General features: G+C 38.7%; 1 protein-coding gene across 1 annotated transcript in view; it reads right to left on the bottom strand.

Annotated features, from left to right (window-relative positions):
- The window catches only part of LOC306877695 (band 4.1-like protein 4B), a 27,921-nt gene extending 4,757 nt beyond the window's left edge, over positions 1-23,164 (bottom strand). The window contains exons 1-17 of the mRNA XM_079429606.1: positions 22,508-23,164; positions 16,182-16,286; positions 15,829-15,871; positions 15,136-15,214; positions 13,444-13,488; positions 12,903-12,955; positions 12,677-12,797; positions 11,471-11,558; positions 9,059-9,147; positions 8,888-8,957; positions 6,056-6,225; positions 5,866-5,975; positions 5,661-5,691; positions 5,474-5,507; positions 4,662-4,774; positions 2,998-3,134; positions 18-127 (exon numbers count right to left, since the gene is read on the bottom strand). Of these exons, the coding sequence (XP_079285732.1) occupies positions 18-127; positions 2,998-3,134; positions 4,662-4,774; positions 5,474-5,507; positions 5,661-5,691; positions 5,866-5,975; positions 6,056-6,225; positions 8,888-8,957; positions 9,059-9,147; positions 11,471-11,558; positions 12,677-12,797; positions 12,903-12,955; positions 13,444-13,488; positions 15,136-15,214; positions 15,829-15,871; positions 16,182-16,286; positions 22,508-22,756 (1,647 nt within the window). The 5' untranslated portion in view covers positions 22,757-23,164. The remainder of the gene's footprint in view (positions 1-17; positions 128-2,997; positions 3,135-4,661; positions 4,775-5,473; positions 5,508-5,660; positions 5,692-5,865; positions 5,976-6,055; positions 6,226-8,887; positions 8,958-9,058; positions 9,148-11,470; positions 11,559-12,676; positions 12,798-12,902; positions 12,956-13,443; positions 13,489-15,135; positions 15,215-15,828; positions 15,872-16,181; positions 16,287-22,507) is intronic.

The following is a 23,164-nucleotide window of genomic DNA, read 5'->3' as shown; positions in this document are numbered from 1 at the left end:
TGATCTCCATAACTGACCATGTCTATGTTGATGTGGAGGGCCGGCCAGGCTGCAGGTTCTGCTTCTTGCTGGTTCTGTAGAGCTCGATCCAACTCATCCGGGAGCCCAGGAGACACAACCCAAGCTTCTGATGTAAACAAACACATCAGCATACTTATTCTGAATTTTACAAGGTAGTTTCACTCCTCAAATTTGATTAGGAGAGCGGCATTCCCAGAGTGCAGTCCAAAAAACCTTAGTGAGGGTAGCAGCATATTTAATTTTTGACAGGAATGAAAACAAGGCTGTGAGCGATAGAAGTACTTCACAAGTGTTACATTTTTTTAACAACATGCAATTGTTCAACTCATAAAAATTTATTCCCAAAAAAATTTCAGTAGACAAAAACACTGTTGAAATCTGTGGCTTTTGAAAATGACATGCTATCTTGGACCTTTATACAGTGCATGCCATTATAAAGACTATAAAGAGTCATTCACACAAAGGAAGATTAGCCTACTATAACAATAACAATGAAGTTTTAAAAGGTGTTCTAATTCTATGAGAATAGGGGTCCACGCCACAGCTATAATTATAACAAAGAGGAAAGATATCCCTCCTTTGTCGTCCTCCTCCCCCTCCTTCATCAACTCTAACAGCTGACGACTTTGCCACATTCTTCATTAACAAAATTACAAACCTCACTGCAAAATTCTCCACATCACAAACTGTCAAACACATCTTACCAGCAAACATACACTCATTCACATCCTTCTCTCTACTCTCTGAGGCATAAGTCTCTAAACTCATCCTTTCCAATCATCCTACTACTTGTCCGCTTGATCCTATTCCATCTCATCTCCTTCAAGCCAGTTGTACCTGCACTCACTCACATCGTTAACACGTCCCTTCACACTGGAGTTTTTCTCTCAGTATTTAAACAGGCTCGTATAACCCAACTTCTTAAGAAACTCACTCTTAACACAACTCTTTTAGGGAACTATAGACCGGGTTCCCTTCTACTTTTCATTGCAAAAACACTTGAATGAGTTGTGTTCAACCAAGTCTCTGCCTTTCTCACACAGAACAACCTCCTGGACAGCAACCAATCTGGTTTCAGAAGTGGACATTCGAACGAAACTGCCTTGCTCTCAGTTGTTGAAGCCCCAAGACTTGCAAGAGCGGCTTCCAAGTCTTCATTACTTATCTTGCTGGATCTGTCCGCTGCTTTTGATAGTCAACCACCAGATCCTCCTGTTAACCCTGTTGAGAAAGGGAATCTCAGGAACCGTGCTCCAGTGGTTTGAGTCTTACCTCTCAGATAGGTCCTTCAAGGTATCTTGGAGAGGTGAGGTATCCAAGTCGCAACATCTAGCTACTGGGGTGCCTCAGGGCTCAGTTCTTGGACCACTTCTCTTCTCTGTCTACATGGCATCACTAGGTTCTGTCATTTAGAAACATGGCTTTTCATATCACTGCTATGCTGATGACACTCAACTCTACCTCTCATTCCATCCCGATGATCCGACAACATTTCTAACTGACATTTCTTGCTGGATGAAGGACCATCGCCTTCAACTTAACCTAGCTAAGACAGAACTGCTTGTAGTTTCAGCAAACCCATCACTTCAGCACACTTTCACCTTCCAGTTAGGCTCATCAACCATAACTTCTTCAAAAACAGCCAGAAACCTTGGAATTGTGATTGATGATAAGCTGAATTTCTCAGACCACATTACTAAAACTGCCCGGTCCTGCAGATTTGCTTTATACAATATTAAGAAGATCAGGCCCTTTCTTTCAGAGCATGCAACACAACTCCTTGTTCAAGCTCTTGTTCTGTCCAGACTTGACTATTGCAATGCTCTCTTGGCAGGTATTCAGCCAATTCAATCAAACCTCTACAATTAATCCAAAATGCCTGTGCAAGATTAATATTTAACGAGCCGAAAAGAACACACATCACACCTCTGTTCATCAATTTTCACTGGCTACCAATAGCTGCTCGCATTAAATTCAAGGCATTAATGTTTGCCTACAAAACCACCTCTTGCTCTGCACCCCTTTACCTAAATTCAGTACTTCAGACCTATGTGCCCTCTAGAGACTTGAGTTCTGCAAGTGAACGACGCAATATTGTGCCATCCCAAAGAGGCACAAAATCAATTTCACTGACTTTTTCATTAACTGTTCCCACCTGGTGGAATGACCTGCCCAACTCAATCTGAGCAGCTGAATCCTTAGCTATCTTCAAGAAACGGCTAAAACACATCTCTTCCATCTTTATCTTTATTTGACCCTCTAACTCTAGCACGCTCTATTCTAATTTTATTTTATCTATCGGTCTTCTTTTTATTTAAAAAAACACACACAAAAAAAACACACACTTGACCCTCTATCAATTGCATATTTATTCTGTAACTGCTAGCTTTTCTTGAAAAACTAACACTAGCTTTCTTTTTTCTATTCTATCTACTTGTTTCTTTATAAAAAAAAACAAAAACAAACAAACAAAAAAAAACCACTAGATTTATTTTTTCTATATTCTGTCTACTTGTTTTCTTGAAAAAAAACAAAACCTTGCTACCTGTACTGCGTTAGGCTAACCAAGATTTGTCATAGCACTTGCATGTTGTTGCTCTTTTGTTGGTTTTGATTGCTTCTATTGTCCTCATTTGTAAGTTGCTTTGGATAAAAGCGTCTGCTAAATAACTAAATAAAAATAAATAAATATTGGAATCACTTTAAGTATGATTTTTGCAGCTGATAAATGATAAAAACATTGACAACTAATAAGAATCTGTTGAGAAAGTGTGAAGACCCTATCACACCAAGAATTCTTATAGTTGTGCTGTGGACTTTCCTATTGTCCTAGAATTAGAACACATATTATAATTATATAATTATAGATTTCAAAAATAGACAAAATTTTCTGTCTTTAAAATGTAAGAAAATCAATATAATCTCGATTATTTTACATTTTGCAAAAAGAGCACCCAGGTCAGACTCGGGACTCACTAGGTTTAGCTGTTGTGAGGCACAATGCTTCCTGTTTTTCGAATCCATGGCGATGGTAGCAACAATGGATCTTTCCAGAAAGAGCTTCGTTCTCTTCCACACTAAACCTCCGGGTGTCTGCAGTGCTCAAAGGGAAACTATAAAACAATTCACAACAATGACAGAGTGTGCAATGGTACATATGACAGCTCCCCATTATTTTTGGTCTGTATGACGTAAAGATTCAGAGAAAAGAGGCTCTCAAGTTCATTCATACATGTCGACACCCACCCACACATGCAACAGAATGGCATATGTCATCATTATTGATCCTATACATTCACAACACAAGTAGCACCAGCATAAGACCAGTGCAAACCTGAACTGGTACTTATATATTGTTTTATTTTCAAGTAGCAAGTTATGAATAACCACGGTAAAATGACATGCAGAAACATGCACACACAGCTTTCTAATATAATAACAGAGAGCTTATGAAAGTAATTTCAGTGGATGGACCAAAAACAACAACAAATGTTTATGCAAATGGTGTTATTAAACAGAAAATGGAACAGTGCAAATGTTAATACAAAAATGAGAAGCAAATGTCAAGGGTTTACATAATCAATAAAACTGAGTCGATTAGTGTAAACAACACATTTATTAAGGCAGGTCTCATTGCAGCAGTCTGTAATCATTAAAAGCCCCTGTCCCTTGCTGATTGAACAGATTTCAATGGCCAAACACAAATGTTTCTAACTTAACACTTCAGCAAATACGTAATGATCATTACCACATATAGAACAGCTGTCATGTGTACTTTCAAATTGAATTTTAAATTAAGTAAAGCAGGGTTTGTAAACAGTGGTTTGCTTGGCATGATATTATATTAGTGATTTGCACTTAAAAGTAAACTTTTAGACATAATATGCACAAATCCATGAACTAAAATGATTACATAGGCTATAATCTAGAACAACGGTGCTCAGTCTGGCTTTTGGAAGTGTTTGCACACTTGTCTGTAATTCTTAACAACTTGGTGAGATGGATCTGATGTGCCAAGGGTAGCACTGGAACTAAACTGAGCGACCTTGCTATAGAATATAAAACCACAACAGCAGCAGTTACATATCCTGACATCATCTTTCAGGTAATTTGCTAGTTCTAAATTTGATCGTAAATCACGTAAAACTCTAAAAGCTATAAACATGCAGATTGTCAGACATCAAGGTCTGCATATGCTGAATATGTTTTTGTGATTTCAGGATGCATTCGGTCTGTTGAGACAAGTCGCATGATGGATGATCACAAGCAACGGATGAGACTCCTGCAGGTGTGATGATGCAGATGGATGACACACTGTGATTGGATGCGAGCATTCAGCGGTCTCTTTTACTAAGGTGAGTGGCTCATCCAAACACTCTTTCACATGCTCACAGCGCAGTCATAACTTTGTCTCTGTGCACGATTGACACACTCCTGCCACTGCGCTCAACCAAACCGCTCTCACCAAACCCACCACTGCTCGCAGGGGGTCTGTCCACATTGGAGGGTCTAAATCAGACACATATGCACATGCAGGTGAAACACAGATGAGATCAGCCTACATTTCGTGATTTTTGTAACAGAAACTAGAAGATTGGCAAAGGTTTTATCTTTCAGTTTCAGTAGATAAAAATGTATACCTGTGCGGTGGCGGAACGTGTCCCAGTTCCATAGGCTGTATGTATAGGGGAGTTAGACTAGATGGATGTGATCTTTGCCAGGGTTCGTGTGCAATTGGAATGTTGTGCTTATACTGGAGGGAAGCAGAAAAAATATGATTCATATGAGTGAAGTCTCTTGCTAGTTACTTAAGCATTAAGAACTTAGTCAGCTAAATATTCTATGTAAAAAAAAAAAAAAAATCTAATGCTTTGCTCATAAGAATTATTTTCAGAATGTTATTTGGATATTAAAATGAGTCACAAGGCTCAGGTTTTCTAAAGAACCCCAAAAGGGACATGATGATTGGAAAAAATTGTAATGGGAGGAAAAATATTATTTAAAAAGTGTTGTGAGAAGCGTTCTTTTGCTAAACTTTTGTGTTCTCTTGAAAAAACCTTTACGTTTCCCTGAGAAGCTTTGCATTTGCATGCAAATGTTTGTGATCATTATTATAATTCTTTGTTAAAAACTATACATTTGTGAGTTAACGCAAAAAACAAAAATACAATAGAACATAAATAGAACATAAATACAGAACATTTTGACTTACAATCAACATTTACTACTGTTACACTGTCTATAAAATAAAACAATACATTTCCAACCTGTCTTTTAAAAAACAGAATGAAACCGTACAAATGTATTCAATTAATATTTAGGCAGTCCTAAAACAATTTACAAAATAAAAATGGCCTTAAAAAAAAAAAAATCTCTGATGTAGCTACTAAATCCTCAAATGTATTTCTTCCTAAAATAATCATATAAAATATAAAGGATATTGAAAGAGTACCGGTGTTAAGCTTGGCTCAGGACTGGTCTGTGCACTACAGAATGGAGAGATCATTTTTCATTACTCAATCACAATCAGTACAAATAGAATAATGTTCATTACACAAGCACAACAAAAAGAATTAAATAAGCATTAAAAAGCGTGTTTTTATATCGGAATGCGCATAATTTTGTTTGTGTGGCTTTACCTTAGATATGGATGTTTTGCTGGAGTTATGGCTGTGGAAGACAAAAGCAATCATATAAACATGACATATGTGATGTGGCACTTGTATTAAAGCAGCATTTAAAGGCTTTAGCGTTAGATGCGGGGCAGACACAGATATTAAGCATGTCACAAATGCAATATGTTGATTACTGAAATGAGATATGGCATACGGCACACAGACCTACCCTTGACCATAGACTGGGCTCGTGATGGATATCTTTTACTTGGTCTTCTCTCAAAAGTGCTTGCTCTCCTGACATTACCACTATGTGTGGCCTGATATTCTGTCCTTCCACTGTAAACACAAACAACATGACCCTTAAAAAAGGCGACAGTGTAAATATGTTGCCAGAATAGGTGTACGTGTGTATGTACCTGAATCTGAACCGTGAGCCGAGGCGTGTGAAGTCACTGCGGCTTCTGTTATTGTGGGTTGGCTGTCTGAGCCGGAAGAAAGCATGGCTCTCGACTGCACACTTCCAAAAGTGCTTACACTCCTGAGAACTCGAAAGCTGAAACACAAACGTGTGCTCCTGCTCTCGGCCCTGCACCCACAAATATACAGGCGCTTAAATTTTAGAGCACTTAAAAATAAAGATAGAGCACAGGGTTTTCCAAATTATTAATTAATTTTTTAATGTTTTACTATTGTATTTTAATATTACAATTATTTTAAATTAATTACGAATGAATGATTTAAAGGTTTAGTTAACCCAAAAATGAAAATTAGCCCATGATTTAGGCCTACTCACCCTCAAGGCATCCTAGGTGTATATGACTTTCTTCTTTCAGACGATTCCAATCGGAGTTATATTAAAAAATGTCCTGGCTGGAAGCTGTTCTGTATGTGTAGTGCATGTGCCGGTGAGAATATGCGAGAACCAGTGTTTGTTTACTGGAGCAAAGGAAGCAAAGTTTCCTTACGTTAGCAAAGGAAAACCAGTCTCCTCTTGGCTTATATAAAAATCCTCCAACATTTTTCTTTACAAATCCTTATTTTGTACTTCTAATTTGTGACCGGTGTTTTGTTTTGCTCTCTCCTCTGCGCTTCTGTGTTCGTCACTTCTCACTGGCATCCTATGCCATGGAACGGCTTCCGTGTACGACAGTTAGCGCAAGCAAGAGAAAACTGTTTATAACATCTTTATTCACCCACCAGAGCCGTGTGAGGCACTTTTTTATTATGGATGGATGCACTTTTTTTGACTTTTGGGCTGTTGAACAAAAACACCCACCTACTGCCATTATAAAGTTTGGAAGAGCAAGGATATTTTTAATATAAGTCTGACTGGATTTGTCTGAAAGAAGAAAGTCATATACACCTAGGACAGGGGTCTGCAACCTTCAACGTCAAAACAGCCATTTTGGCCCCTTTCCCACAGAATAAAATTCACGTGGAGCCACAAAATATTTGATGCCCAAATAAAGATAACACGGCATATAGCTAGTTTTATATTCAGTTATGTTACAGGGCAGGGGAGTAGCAATCATTTCAGAAGTGAGGGGGACAGAAATGTCAAATGTAGTAATAATAATAATAATTATTATATTTATGTATGTATAATTGAAAAAAACCCCCAAAAAACTCTTACTTTTAATTGGCTAAGAAATCAAATACACAGCTGGACAATAACCGATAATTTATCTTCTATAATATTTTTGATACATTTAATAATGACAATTTTATGGTTATGATTGTACAATCAATATATATATACTACAAACACTTATTCCATCTTTATCACAGAATAAGGCAGAACATATATTTGATTGCTTCTGTACTGTAATTAATAATGTCAATTACCACTGTATAATTTGTATTTATTACCTGGAGAAGACTTGAAAAACACAAACCATTTCGTCTTCACCTTTCATCAGCTAAGTTTTATGCTTGTTGTTCAGCTTAGCTACAGCGATAGCGGTATGCCTGTCAAAAGTTATTATTACTTTTCATATCAGTCCGTTTTGGACTTTCTGCTGGAGAGCGTCCTCCGGCTTCAAGTATGAATGAAACATACAGCGCATGAGAGTGTTCAGCGCTCCGTGATGTTCATATCGTTTTGGATACGAATAAAACTGGGGGTTGGTGTTATGGGGGGCGGAGTCAAAAGTATCTATTATATTATATTATATTATTAATTTATTATATTAATTTAAACCGTTATTATCAAACAATTATATTATTTTAGTAACATATAAATATATTTTCCTTTAGGCTTTATCTTCAGAGTTTTATAATTCATTATCTTCTTGTCGCTCCAACGGTTCACATTTACAACCATGTTTTCTGCATAAAAATAAGGGTTGTTTTTGGTTTTGGTCTAAACAAAGAGAGGAAGGGCTTATTGAAAAATGCAAATTCATTCTCTGCCAGCAGGTGGTTCTTTTTGCCAGGACTTTAGCCGTTTCCCTGGTAACCACAGCAACTGACTTTGAAACTTGTAGCACTCATATTTAATCAATTAAACCATAGCCTTTGAAGTGTAAGTTATATCTCAATTTACATGTATATTTTGTTTATTTTTTTCCACCGGAACACCACCTGAGTCTTCTCCAACCCATTTCTACCAGCGATCCTTGTTTCCTTCCCGCGGTACTACCTGTGCAGATATCAACAGCATCACTGGGTTGTAGGTTGCCAAGTTGAGGGTATAAATGGGTAGAAATTTGTATGTGTCGATTGTGTGAGAAGGATGCGTTTCATACAAGATCTGGCAACTGGACAACCTTGGAATTTGTTGACGTGATTGATTATTCATATAATGAGGTGGGCCATACAAATTACAGGGGAGTTTTACCAGAAGCGATTATTAAAAATACGAGAGAAATACAGGAAAATATTTCAACGGGATGATAGCGGGATAGATTCCCGGGAAAAACGTGAGGGTTGACAGGTATGGACTTGAGGGTGAGTAAATCATGGGCTAATTTTCATTTTTGGGTGAACTAACCCTTTAAAAATGACTTTTTAAAAAAATAAGTAAAATATGAAGTCATCATGAACGAAGCCAAAGTTCAGCTAAATACTTAATTGTTTCTCCCACATTAAAATAAAGCAAAATTAAAATGTATTGTACAACTATGACATTACAGCAATAGTAATTATTTGAACAGCTTATCAACCAAGGCTGAAGGCCCATGGTGTAGAGAAACGTCTACATTGTGAGCACAGATAAGTGAGTGCAATTTTGTGCATGTAAAACTTACCTTCTCATCATCCTCCACCACTTCTAATGTCAGTCGGTTCTTCCTGAAGTCAAGACGGGGTATTTTAGGCCTGAATGGAAACATTTGTGATAAGTATGTTGAAATGGAAAATATCAGCCATGACTGAAAAGTCAAAGTTCAACTAAAGATCAGTGTATCTGTGAATCTCACCAAAAAAAGAGACCAATTTTGCTGGATCCCTCAAAAACAAGGATTCCGGTTGGTGTGAGTCCCAGAGCATATTCTCCTCCATCCCGTCCCTGCACATCAGTATAGAGCATTTTTACACAGCAGTCTCACACTATCTCACAAGTATATTACACAGGTTTTTCTGAGCAGGTACAATAAATACACTACCATTCAAAGGTTTGGGGTGGGTATGATTTTTTGTAATGTTTTTGACAATGTTTTTCTTTTCTCATTTATTGTAGACGACTGCATTTATTTGATCAAAAATACAGTAAAAAAGTAATATTGTGAAATAATATTACAATTTGAAACAACTGTATTCTATTTTAATATATTTTAAAATATAATTATTAGAATTATCTATGTTAAAAACAGTTGTGCTGCTTAATATGTGTGTGGAAATCATACATTTTTGAAGGATTATTTGATGAATAGAAAGTTCAAAAGAACAGCATTTATTGGAAATAGAAATATTTTAAGATCAGCTGTCACTTTTGGTCAATTTAATGCATCCACGCTGAATAAAATTATTACAGTACTTTCTTTGAATTTTTTTTCTTACCCAAAACATTTAAACGGTAATGTACCTCCTGATATCACAAGTACTTTTAAGAGCTGATGCATTAAATTGATGGATGAATAGATGGATAATATTACTTCTGATAATGCTATTATGATCAATTCAGCTGCCGTAGTGGTATATTACTGCTGTTGTGAAGGAACAAACGCAGCTTTTTTTTTTATCATCAACATTTCAACCACTTATTACATAAACATAACTAAACCAACCAACAGACAATGCCCATGTTTTACAATGCTAGTGAAAAAGAGAAGAGAGAGAGAAATCAGGGATCATCAATAAACTCCAGGTATGGTGTCCAAACTTGAGGAAAAGCTTCAGTGGACATACGAGTAACATGTTAGAAATTCTAAGGGAATCATTTTCCAAACAATCTTGTGCCTTCCTTTCAAAGATGGGGGTTTGTCACTGATCCAAGTTAAAAACAAAAAAATGTCTGGCAGCAAAGCTAGAATGTCAAATAGATGTCTGTTAAATTTGTTCAGCAAGTGTCTGACTGGGAGACCTAGAACCAAAGACAAGGGGTCCCACTTTAGCTCAAGTCCAAACATACTGCTCATACATACAACAACTTTTGACCATTAAACTCCAATTACAGATCAGTTCCATAATAAATTGGTGTAATCTCCCACTTCTATCTTACATTTAACACATAATGGGGAATTGCTTGAGTCAAACTTGCTTCTAAGAAACCATGTGATATACACTATGCACAATCCTGAGCGATTTTATTTGCCTGACTCCAGACGTTTTCCCATTCCTCCTCTGTGATGGTCAATTGAAGCTCCCTCTCCCATAATCTTCTAAGGTCCTGGGTTTTCTTTTCACCACGTCGTATGAGCAAAGGGCATTATAAAAGTATGTGATCTGCTTACACGATGGGGGATTCAGCAGAATCTTCTCTATAAGTGATGTGGAGGAGTTAGTGATTTTTAAAAATCCCTAATTTGAAGAAATCTAAAGAAATTAGGTCTGGGCATCTTATAATTTATAATAAAACATTCAAAAGATATCAAAGAACCTTCATTAAAAAAAATCCCTGTCTGCATATCCCATACGTGTTCCAAGTTTTAAAACCGGAATCAGAAAGACTAGGCAAAAACTTATTGTAAATGGGGGTTAGTGAAGAAGACAAGTCAGTCCTGCCCTCTATCTTATGTATAATTGACCAGGCCTTCCATGTATTACATACAAATCTGTTGTCACATAATTCCGTAATTGCCTTGAAATTTCTAACAAATAACAGATTTTGTAGAGGGCAAGGTAACTGTGAAGCTTCTAAGTCAAGCTATGAATCTGAGCTGACAGGCCAATTGGTATTTTTTTTTACTTTTGGCAGGTCGAAGCCCCCCAAAGAACCGGAAAGCTGCAACATTGAAAATTTTAGTCTTGGCTTCCGCTTATTCCATATAAATGAACTAAGCCATCCATTTAATTCCTTTATTCTTTTATTTGGCAATAAGATTGGTATCATCTGTTGTGGATAAAGAAGCCTGGGCATTATATTCTTCTTAACTACTGCAATCCTGCCAAGACAGAAAAGAAGAAGATCTGACCATCTTATTAAATCGTTAGGCAAATGCAGCTTTTAAGAAGGTGTAATACCGAAACAGAGTGATGTAATGGAGGTATTATGGGTTCTAATATTGTCTTTGTAAAGTACAGTATTATTATAGAGCTCTTATTGTAAAGTTACAACAGGGTGAAGAAAAAATAAATAAATGAAACCAAGAATTTGAATACACTCTTAGAACTGCAATCCTTGAAATCCAAGTACTGGAAGGATGTAAATTAACTAAAGGGAGTGAGCTCACCTTCACAAAGTGCATGTCTACTCCATACATCTCCAGCCACTTGCACTTATTCAGGAAATTCAGTTCAGCTTGAGAAGGACTCATTCCCCTGTAGAGAGACGTACTGGTGAACATTCAAACTCATGAGCAGTAATGAACACCACAACTCATCATTCAACTCTTTGTCCAGTGCCCTGTCATTTCATGGCTAGACTACAGCAACTTCCTCTTGCACAACCTGACAGCATTTGCCATATGTCCCATCAAGCGCATCCAAAGTTTTGCTGCATTTGTTATTAACCTCTGGAAATCCTCTCACATTATACCTCTGCTCTGTGCTCAAGTCGCTACATTGGCTGACAGAATCTGCAAGAATTCAATTCAAGCCATTATTTTAGTCTTGCACTGAATATTTTCAACCCCCAGGTTTATAAAGTTTCAAAATTTCTCCTTTCATTTCCAAGATCAACAAACAATCCAGACCCATTTAAACAAATGCAACAGCTCATCTGTAGGGAATGATCTTCAGCTAAGCACGTACTTGTACAGTAGCACGCTGACTTTGATGACTGCTCTTAAAACAGGGTCAAATGCACAGCTGAGGATTTAATTAAAACCACAGGGAGACCGAGTTTTCAATTCATGTTAAAGGCATGTAAACTGTTCAAATGTGATTATCGCTAGCAAATTAAAGTGTCCAAATTTAATTAAGTGAGACCAAATCTGACACTTCAGTCATTCTAAGGACTTCATTCAAAATGCACACAAGCACAATCTTACACAGTGTTGTAATCAGGAGCAATGTGACAAAACGTCGTGCAATAAATCTCTGTTAATCTTACTGTCTGTCCCAACCAGACTGTAAAACTACATTTTGTTGGTCGCTTGCTCAGTGATTCAATGGGTTTATATTAAACATCAAATGTTTTCTAATTGGCTATGATTAGTCAAGTTGCATAGTACTTAAGCTTTCAGTCAACTTGTATGTCAGGACATACAGTACTGTTAGCTGCCAAACAGAAAAAAAGGGCTCTTTATTGGCATCAATGCTTCCATAAAGAACTTTATCATCAGTGGAAACTCTCCATTGCACAAAAGGTTCTATACAATGGAAAGTTTTCTTCAGATTTTTTAAATATTCTTCAAAAATTGTTCATGGTTCTTTAGAGAACCCAAAATTGCATTGCTAAGAGTGTAGGGTGGGGATAAGAAATACTGATTCATTACCTGCACTCAGCCCATTTGCGGTAGATGTCTGCCTCCATTATCTCCGTCTGTTTGGGTGAAAAGCGAAACTCTGATACCAACACTATAAAGTGTTCTAATGGATCACAATCCCCAAGTTCACCTATTAACACGTGAAATAGAAAGAAATGGAAAAAGGCAAAAATCTGCTGTAAATATGCAAATACATGAAAAAGTCCAAACTGCCCATAAAACACACAGAACTCACTTTGTAAGCAATAAGCCCCGAGCTCCACAGCCACATCATATGGACATTTTAACCTGCTCAGGGAAGAAGCAGAGACTCAATGACCCTTAAATCAGCCAGTAAATGTGTTTGCCACATACAAAAGGCAACTTTCACAGCATTCAACAGACATAGTTTTCAAACAATGGTCAAAATCCACTTCCGTAAAACGTGAAATGACGAGACCCCGTGTTTATGTAAGAAATTGTGTGCCCCGTGTGGGAAAGTGTGTCGGAGTGTATCTGTGCTCTTAAATTAGAAGCTGTGTGTTGGTTCTCATTGGAGTTTCTTTTATTAAAAAGGAGCAGAGCAGCACCCAGGAGACCAGACCCAGATTATACGCACTGAAACAGATCTTTTATTGGACCCCGGTAGAAACCCTGCCTCGCTGTGTGTGCACGTAACAGAGGGAGGGTCAGAGGTGTGACACAGGGCAAAAAGGAGGATATGAAAGGCTCTCTCTTTTTCCACTGCGAGTGCATGTTTGTGTGTGTCTGGCTGTGAGGTAAGCGTAATTTCTTACTTGCCAGACAGTATATCTTGCCTAAGCTGCAGTACGAAAAGATACCTGCAAAAATGGTTACATAAACAAGTTAAATATTATAGTGTAAATATTTTACCATACATATTTAGTAGGATGAACTAATAAAATCTGGCCAACATTATAATATACAAGAAGACAAAATAGATATTTATTTTGAGATTTGCTAAGTTTATAGTATTATTTAATCAGAGTGTATTTAAAGATTAATACGGAGTAAGCATTTGATGACAGCTGATATATCATGCATCTCTAATACATTTAAAAATATAATTCACCCAAAATTAAAAATGTAAAAAAAAGGATTTCAATCTTCTGAAGCTATTTGATATTTTAAAGGGGTCATATGACGTTGCGAAAAAGAACAATATTTTGTGTATTTGGTGTAATGCAATGTGTTTATGCTGTTTAAGGTTAAAAAACACATTACTACATTACATTATTAACACATACTGTACATTATTGTTGTTCCTCTATACGCCAACTTTCTGAAACGTGCCGATTTATACAAAACTCATCGTTCTGAGAAGCGAGACGTGCTCTGATTGGCCAGCTATCCAGTGCGTTGTGATTGGCCGAATACCTCAAGCGTTAGATGGAAATTCCCCCCCCCTTTTACCATATTGTGATGCTGTGTCCCGGCGTGACGACATAAAAACAATTAAACCCATTATAAACGAGGCATTTGTTGTGTTGCATTGCGCCGCGTAAACATTATGTCTACATTTGTGATCGAAAAAACGACAAACAACAAGCACTACTTTACACAGCTCAAAACTCGCGTTTGAATCGTCAGTGACAAATTCTTTAAATAAGAAAACGTACTTACAGGCTGTGAGTCAGAAGCGCCAGACTGTCCTTGCAAAGTTGGAATTGCCCCACTTTATAGAAACAACCTTTGTGCAAGCCAACATAAAATGCGCTGCACACACTCAAATATTTAGGTTGAACTGTTCTGGAAGAATGTTGTAAATACAACTTAACCACTGATTTCTAGTTGTGTCCTCTTTTGGAAGCCCAAACAAAGTACTTTCGCTTTCACAACGAAACACAGCGTCTCCAGGACATGGCGGCAGCAACAACAAGACTGCAGCGAGAATAATAGTTCTGCCTTCTATCATTGCGTATACGTTTGGCCGGTGTTTTGCAAATTTTCCCACACCGTGACGTAGACATGTGGGTGCGTGTTTAAATGAGCCATTTTAGGGGGGCGTGGTCGAGTCTTAACTTTTGTAAAGAAGTTAAGAAAATTTGTACATAAACTTCAGGGATCTTATCTATGCACAAACAGCTTGTAACACTCCAAAGAGAAAGGAAAACTTGAAAATCGCATCATATGACCCCTTTAATTCTACGTCACTTCAGAAAACAATTTAGCAAATGAACCCTATGGACAACATTTAATATATTTTTTTTATAGCGCCTTGTCATTTTGGAGCTTGATAGCAGCAGCTTTCATTCATTTCATTACATGGCGATGAAAGGATATTGTGGAGGCCTGGATATTGTTTAAAAACAAACAACTTTTGTGTTTCATGTAAGAAAGTAAGTCCGAACAAAATGGTGGTGATTAATGACAATTTTTATTTTTGGGTGAACTATTCCTTTAAAAATCTCAGTTTGATGAATTAAAGAGCTTTATAAAGACAGGCATATATGACTACTGTTGTTTACCTGGTGAACTCTTCGTGGAGGTTATTAGGCTCTGAAGAATAGAATTTAACCCTGAAAAACAATCTATATGGAAGTCCATCTACAACAAAGAGATTTTAAGTAAGAGTAAGTGTACACCGGAAATAAAACAGACACTCAATGCCAATGACTTCGAAATTTGTACATAAAATTTAAAGGAATAAAAGACAAGAAGCTCTCCTTGAAGGTTATGAAAGATTGTTGTCATAGAGACAGGCATAAGTCAGCTAATGTTGATTCAGTGTGACTCAACGGCTTTTAAAAGTGTTGTAAAGCATACACCATTCTGAAGGGTAGCACTGCAGTTATGCTATATTATAGAAAAAACGCCAGAGAGACTAAATCAATAGCCTTATTTCACTGACAACAGTCTTTTTTGAATTGCACACAAGTTACATGGCCTGAAATATTTTAAATCAGTGCAGAAATCAAATTACATTGATACTATTTCCATCTCCCACTTTCTCCATGTAACAGCTGCGTGGGGTATGTCTTGCACAGCATACATTGGGACTGGCTCTAGTCACACCCATAGTATACACTCATAGACGCTTGTCACTAGTCAATAAGGCAACAGTAGATTATGAGCCCAAGGTCATCAGCCATCTGTGACAAGCCGACTAAACAACTCCACAATAACTACTTGTGTAAGTGTGTGTGTGTGTGTCTACTCACGTCTAATCTGCTTTTTTATGGGCTTTGCTGCATCCAACCATTGCTGAAAACATAAGGAAATGTGAAGAACAAGAGAGCGGAAAACAGCATGGGAGGATTGGGGGAGACAGTGGGAGGGAGGGAGAAGAAACAAGACAAAGAGTTTCTTATTAGTCTGAGTGCTGAGAAAAAGAAAATTCTGTTGTTCTGATAGATGTTGAGTGGCTGTTTCACACTGACACTCTCCATTTCTCATTTCTGGTCTAAGAGCTGCAGCTTATAGAAAAACAGGTCACTGCCGCACACACACACACACGCGCACACACACACACACACACACACACACACACGAACGCTCATTAAGTGCCACTCACCGCAACCTGCTCTGGGTCCATGAACTGCAGACCGAAGTAATCAGCCTCCACCAGATCCAAATGATACATAATCTGATCAAACAGATCCTGTCCCTTGGAGTGTTTCTGAAACACACACATTTAAAGCACAGATAAATCACTATGTGTGGAAAGCTCGGGGCTTCACACTGATCTTGTGACAGTTTAAGGGGACACCTGTGGAGCACGTTGTCAGCAGGAAGTTACTCCAGTGCGCCTGCAGGGCTTGATGAGCTTGATTAGGCACAGCGATGTACATGCTACATTGATTTTCATATGCACTCACTACAGCTGAGTGATATAGCTTAAAATATCTCAGAATTAATTTCATTTAAGTCTTTTGATGGTTCTCTTTCAATCAGAAGAACCATAATTTTATTTAACGTTTAATCAAGTTACATACAATAAAAATATAGACACCTACATACACACTCATATACAGTATCTTACAGAAGTGAGTACACCCCTCACATTTTTGTAAATATTTTATTATATCTTTTCATGTGAAAAGAAATGACACTTTGCTACAATGTAAAGTAGTGAGTGTACAGCTTGTATAACGGTGTAAATTTTCTGTCCCCTCAAAATAACTCAACACACAGCCATTAATGTCTAAACCGCTGGCCACAAAAGTGAGTACACCCCTAAGTGAAAATGTGCAAATTGTGCCCAAAGTGTCAATATTTTGTGTGGCCACCATTATTTTACAGCACTGCCTTAACCCTCTTGGGCATGGAGTTCAACAGAGCTTCACAGGTTGCCACTGGAGTCCTCCTCCACGATGACATCACAGAGCTGGTGGATGTTAGAGACCTTGCGCTCCTCCACCTTTCGTTTGAGGATGCCCCACAGATGCTCAATAGGGTTTAGGTCTGGAGACATGCTTGACCAGTCCATCACCTTTACCCTCAACTTCTTTAGCAAGACAGTGGTCGTCTTGGAGGTGTGTTTGGGGTCGTTATCATGTTGGAATACTGCCCTGCGGCCCAGTCTCTGCTTCAGTATGTCACAGTACATGTTGGCATCCATGGTTCCCTCATTGAACTGCAGCTCCCCAGTGCCGGCAGCACTCATGCAGCCCCAGACCATGACACTCCCACTACCATGCTTGACTGTAGATAAGATACACTTGTCTTTGTACTCCTCACCTGGTTGCCACCACACACGCTTGACACCATCTGAACCAAATAAGTTTATCTTGGTCTCATCAGACCACAGGACATGGTTCCAGTAATCCATGTCCTTAGTCTGCTTGTCTTCAGCAAACTGTTTGCAGGCTTTCTTGTGCATCATCTTTAGAAGAGGCTTCCTTCTGGGACGACAGCCATGCAGACCAATTTGATGCAGTGTGCGGCGTATGGTCTGAGCACTGACAGGCTGACCCCCCCACCCCTTCAACCTCTGCAGCAATGCTGGCAGCACTCATACGTCTATTTCCCAAACACAACCTCTGGATATGATGCTGAGCACGTGCACTCAACTTCTTTGGTCGACCATGGCGAGGCCTGTTCTGAGTGGAACCTGTCCTATTAAACTGCTGTATGGTCTTGGCCACCGTGCTGCAGCTCAGTTTCAGGGTCTTTGCAATCTTCTTATAGCCTATGCCATCTTTATGTAGAATTCTTTTTTTTCAGATCCTAAGAGAGTTATTTGCCATGAGGTGCCATGTTGAACTTCCAGTGACCAGTATGAGAGAGTGAGAGCGATAACACCAAATTTAACACACCTGCTCCCCATTCACACCTGAGACCTTGTAAAACTAACGAGTCACATGACACCGGGGAGAGAAAATGGTTAATTGGGCCCAATTTGGACATTTTCAGGATACATATGTGTATATGACTGCAGTGGAGTCATTCAGATTCCTGGGCACCACATTTTCTCAGGACCTGAAGTGGGACAATCACATCGAGTCCATTGTGAAAAGGCCCAGCAGAGGTTGTACTTTCTTCGCTAGCTGAGGAAGTTCAACCTGCCACAGGAGCTGCTGAAACGGTTCAACTCTGCCATCATTGAATACATCCTCTGCAATTCAATAACTGTCTGTTTCAGCTCAGCTACCAAATCTGACCTCAGAAGACTAAGGAGAGTAGTCCGGACTGCTGAGCGAATCATTGGTACAACCCTCCCCACTCTCCAAGAACTGTACTCATCCAGAGTGAGCAAAAGGGCTGGCAAAATCACTCTGGATCCCTCACATCCAGCACACTCCCTCTTTGAACTGTTACTGTCTGGTCAACGCTACAGAGCACCAGGACAACCAGACACAGAAACAGTTTCTTCCCTCAGGCAATCCATCTCATGAACACTTGACATTAAACGTGGAACACACAACTCTATTATGCATTATTTATTCACCACACATACTTATTTTTTTCATTTCAGCCCTTTTGCTCACTCTGGATAAGTACAGTTCTTTGAGAGTGGGGAGGGTTGTACAAATTATTCGCTCAGCAGTCCGGACTACCTTCTGTAGTCTACGGAGTCTTCCCATTTATACAAAAGTGATAGTAAAATATCACTTTTGTATTTTAAGTAAACGTTATATAACTTTGTTCCAAATAATCATTACAAAGCCATTTGATGGATAATAACAATCCCAGAGCACCTTCAAAAGCCAAAGAGAAATCAAAAATCTGTATTTTCTATTTCATGTAGGGTCTAGATGAGAGGGACCACAAAAGGACACACAAAGGAAAAACTCTATAAACTATTCTGGAGGTAATCTCTGCTTTGTGATGGTCAGTTTATTTTCAAGTCCAGCATTCCACTGAGATCAAAAACTTGAACTTGAGAATTTGGAATTTAGCTATTGATTTGTTCCATTTTATGGAGCTTGATTGATTTCCTTTGTTGGTTCGAGGATGTTGTGAGGCGAAGGACTGAGCACATGATCAGAATAGGCCATGGAAATGGCAGGAGCTCCCTGTCAAGACAAGCATCTGGAGAAGTATGAGTGGAATTCAGCCAATCACAGTGCTTAGTATCCTGAATCCGCATTTTTACAGACTAAAAGAAATTAATCAATCAAATGCAACATTATTTTGGAGTTCCCCAAAGACAGTGTTAAATAAGCTGCTAATATAAGTGGCCTCCAGTTTTCTAAGCCATTTTTTCAGTTGCTCTACCATTGAAAATTTTGGGGGCCAGTAAGAATTTTTTTTTTTTTTTCAAAGAAATTAATATTTCTTTTCACAAATGGTGTTGTAAATTGATCAAAAATGAGAGTAAAGACATTTCTATTGTTACAAAAGCTTTACATTTCAAATAACTTATTTCAAACTTTCTATTCCTCAAATAAATGTCACAGTTTCTACAAAAATATTAAGCAGCACAACAGAGATAATATTAAGAAATGTTTCTTCAGTGCCAACTCAGCATGGAATGATTTTTGAAGAACCATGTGACGCTGAATGCTGGAGTAATGGCTGCTGAAAATGCAGCTTTGCCATCACAGGAATAAATGACATTTTAAAACATTAAATAAAAAACACTAATATAACAATATCACTGTTTTTACTGTGTTATTGCCAGCCGTAGTGAGCATAAAAGACTTTAAATCAAAAACGTTAAATCTTACTGACTTCAAACTTTTGAACAGTAGTGTGCATTTAACCTGTATTAGTTTTAATAACTTTTTGAGACGTGTTTTGCCAAAGAAGTGTGCTTAAATTCCGCTTGGTTTGAGTTGACTTTGTCATGTAATGAAGTGACAAGTGTGGCTTAAGTGTCCAAATACTTCTTTGGAGCCACTGTATGAGCTTGATACTGTATGCTGTTGCTGTGAAACGTATAAAAGACGTAAAATGTAAAACGAAGTCAGGCTGCCTTGCCTGAACGTACGGAATACTGCAATACAATGATACAATGACCTGAAGCATTTATAGACAATGTATTATTTTCTTTCAATGGAAAGTACTAGTCCATTATGCTAACATTTAGTCTTGATAAAGGCTTCCCATTTTGACATTTATAAGAGTACCACAAGACACACAGACTTAATCTAAAAGACAGATGAAAACACACACTCATACTGTATATAAGTTGCACACAAACCAAGGCCGGAGCAAAAATAGCTTGAAGTGTCAGAGGAGAGTGGCTGGATTTGGGACACACCCTGAGGGGGGGTGGTGGCTATTATTCTCTTTGATACTTGCTGCTGTTCAGGTTGACCTACAACCCTTAACATACATAAATCAACATATATTTCAGAGCTATTCTCTACCCTGCCTTAAAAATAAGAAACTGAACTGATCAACTTTTGAAACTAAGCTGATTATCGGGTTAGATGGTTGGAACTGGGATGACATTGGTAATAGTCAAATCAAAAGAATGCATGATGTGTTACGCTGAAGTACTGACACACGAAAGGTCTTTTTATAAATCATTTGATTATTTACATGTTCAGACTTGCATGGCATAACATTGCCTGACTATGACAGCCATGTTTATAAACCAACGATCAGCAAAACTGTGTCTTTGAAATATAAAACAATAATATTGTGACGTGCACCACAAGCTTCCAGTAGCCCTCACTGCAGAACAAAGATCCAGGGGGGCGGGGTTGGAGATGGGTAGGTTTAGGGATAAGGGGGTGGAGACAGGTAGGTTTAGTTATATGTAAGGTGGGAGGAGTTGAATCTGGATCCAACCTCGCCCCCTGGCTCTTGTGTTCTGCAGTGAGGACCATCACCAAGCTTCAGGTGTTTACTGGGCTTATATTGAAAGGAGGAAATATTCACCATTAAATATAATTGTGTAATCGTTCTAGTCCTCTAATTTGATTGGCCCAGAGGCGTTCCAAGAGTGCTGATATTCTTTGACACACTTTTGTATCATTTTCATTAGTCTATGTTCAGGCATTCTAGACCAGTGGCGTGGAAGCAGATTTTGCCTGAAGAACATGTTTTTGACAGTAGGAGCTTCTGTGTTTTCTTTCTTTCGCTCAAAGCAGGGACATAAAACAAGGACAAGGACATAAAAAACGTGAGGAGGAGGGTGGGGGGTAAAGGCTAAAGCCGAATTATTACAGAACACTTTGATTGGAGGTGGTAAAACCAGAAATGTATTTTGCGCAAGTAAACAAACGTTTATGTTAGTCTGGTGGTATTGTTTGGATTACATTCATACTATATAGAATGTACATTTTTAACAGTCACAAAGTGCGTATTTTAATTCAAGAGAAGTGAATACTGAGAGAGGATGTGATTGTGATTTTAGACGCAGCCATTGTTTTTGGTCTAAAACTCTGTCATACACTGTTTGATCATGTTTAAAGAACTTTTATTGTGTAGTCACTTAAGCACTCGATTACAATGATGTCGGTTTTAGTTAAATAAACTAATAGCTTACCATACAAATCCCAACGTAACCTGATAGCTTATACACTACATGCACTTACACGAACACATGCATATGTTAAATGTCTAAAAATAATTCCGTTCTTAAAAAGATGTAGGCTAATAATTTTCAGTTATTTGTTAATTATTCTTATTATTTATTGACAGTTTATCAAGTGAAGGAAATTACTTTGTCCAGCTTATTTTATTAATCACTATATTTTAAGCAACTATATACATATTTAGATTTAGTTTCTTTGTACTTGGAGACAAATTCGAGGAAATATTCTAATTCTTAAGTCAGCCTTTCTCGCTGTTGCTTGGTGACAGTCAGGTAGTGTTTAATGTTTTGGGTTCTTTGGAAATGTTTTCATTGTCTGAGAAGCAACATACAATCTGTCAATTCTGTCAAAAACGCAAGTTAATGGATATTACTTGGACATAACTCAAATGCACAATTTTACGCTGCAAGTAGAAGGTATAGTGTTAAAAACTGACATGCAGTAGTGATCTGGTCAGACACGGAGTTACAAACAGACGAACTGAGGCAGAAAGTGATCGACATTTCATGGCGCGGCTTGCAAAAGAGGGACCAAAGGTTAAGCGCCTAACTGGTTCGTCTACCTCAAATGGGAAATCATTTCTGGTAAACACTTGAACAGCGAGAAGGAGAGAAAGAAAATGGGCTGGGGGAACTCCTCGTGTTTTTCCGCCCAGGTTGTTTCATTTTCAGCGAAAGCTCCCGGAGCTCGAGGGAATCTGCAGGGTTGTGTGACAGGTTGAGCGGTCGCTATAGGTGGGAAGTAAACATGAGCACGAGCACCATCTGTTTACCGGGACAGGACCCAACACCGGGGAAATCCGGCCGGCCACACAGTGACGGGCTGTTAAAACCGAACTGTTAAAGCCGTTAAACACTACATTCAAAGCAACCAAGGTGACTTTTCTCTGACGAAACGCTCCACTCACCGGTAACTCCACACTGACATCCGATCCGTCCAGCAACAGGACTCTGCATGTGATGGCGTCTTTGCTGTTGCCCGCCGCGGGGATGTGGACTACGGCTCCCCCGGTCACTACGATCGGCGCGTGAATCACCTGCTGCTGGTGCGCCTGCAGCACCGCGTTTCCGCCTCTGCTGGTCCAGTCCAGCTCGTCTGACGTCCGAAAGCGTCGTTTTGACCGACGGCTAAACGTCCTGCGCAGAAAGCCCATCATCTTTTCCCCGCGAGATAGCGCTTTAATCAACCAGGGAAAACGGCACCGATACAGGACCGCTCAAGAGGATGGCATCCAGCTGTTTCCCAGGCTCTCCGCGACGAAGAAAGGCGGCGTCTAGAAGACTGAGCCGTTCAATGCAGCGGGGACAAGTCGGGACACGGCGACCTGTCACGAGCTCTGTTTCCTCGTGGCGTACGGGCTAGAAAACACGAGCGCACCTGCCAAAAACAAGAGAGAATACTCCAGTTCTTTCGCTCGGTTGAATAAAAAGTAACTGCGCTTCAATTGAACTTCTTCTCGCGTTCGCCGGAATGACTGCGCGTTAGTTCCTTTCTGTTATTGACGGAAACTGATGTACCTCTCAGGTAAGTCAACCAGAGGAACTGGCCAGGCAACCTGTTCTGC

The sequence above is a fragment of the Barbus barbus genome (assembly GCF_936440315.1).
Source record: "Barbus barbus genome assembly, chromosome: 12".
Taxonomy (NCBI): Eukaryota; Metazoa; Chordata; class Actinopteri; order Cypriniformes; family Cyprinidae; genus Barbus; species Barbus barbus.
This window is presented reverse-complemented; position numbering and strand designations above follow the sequence as displayed.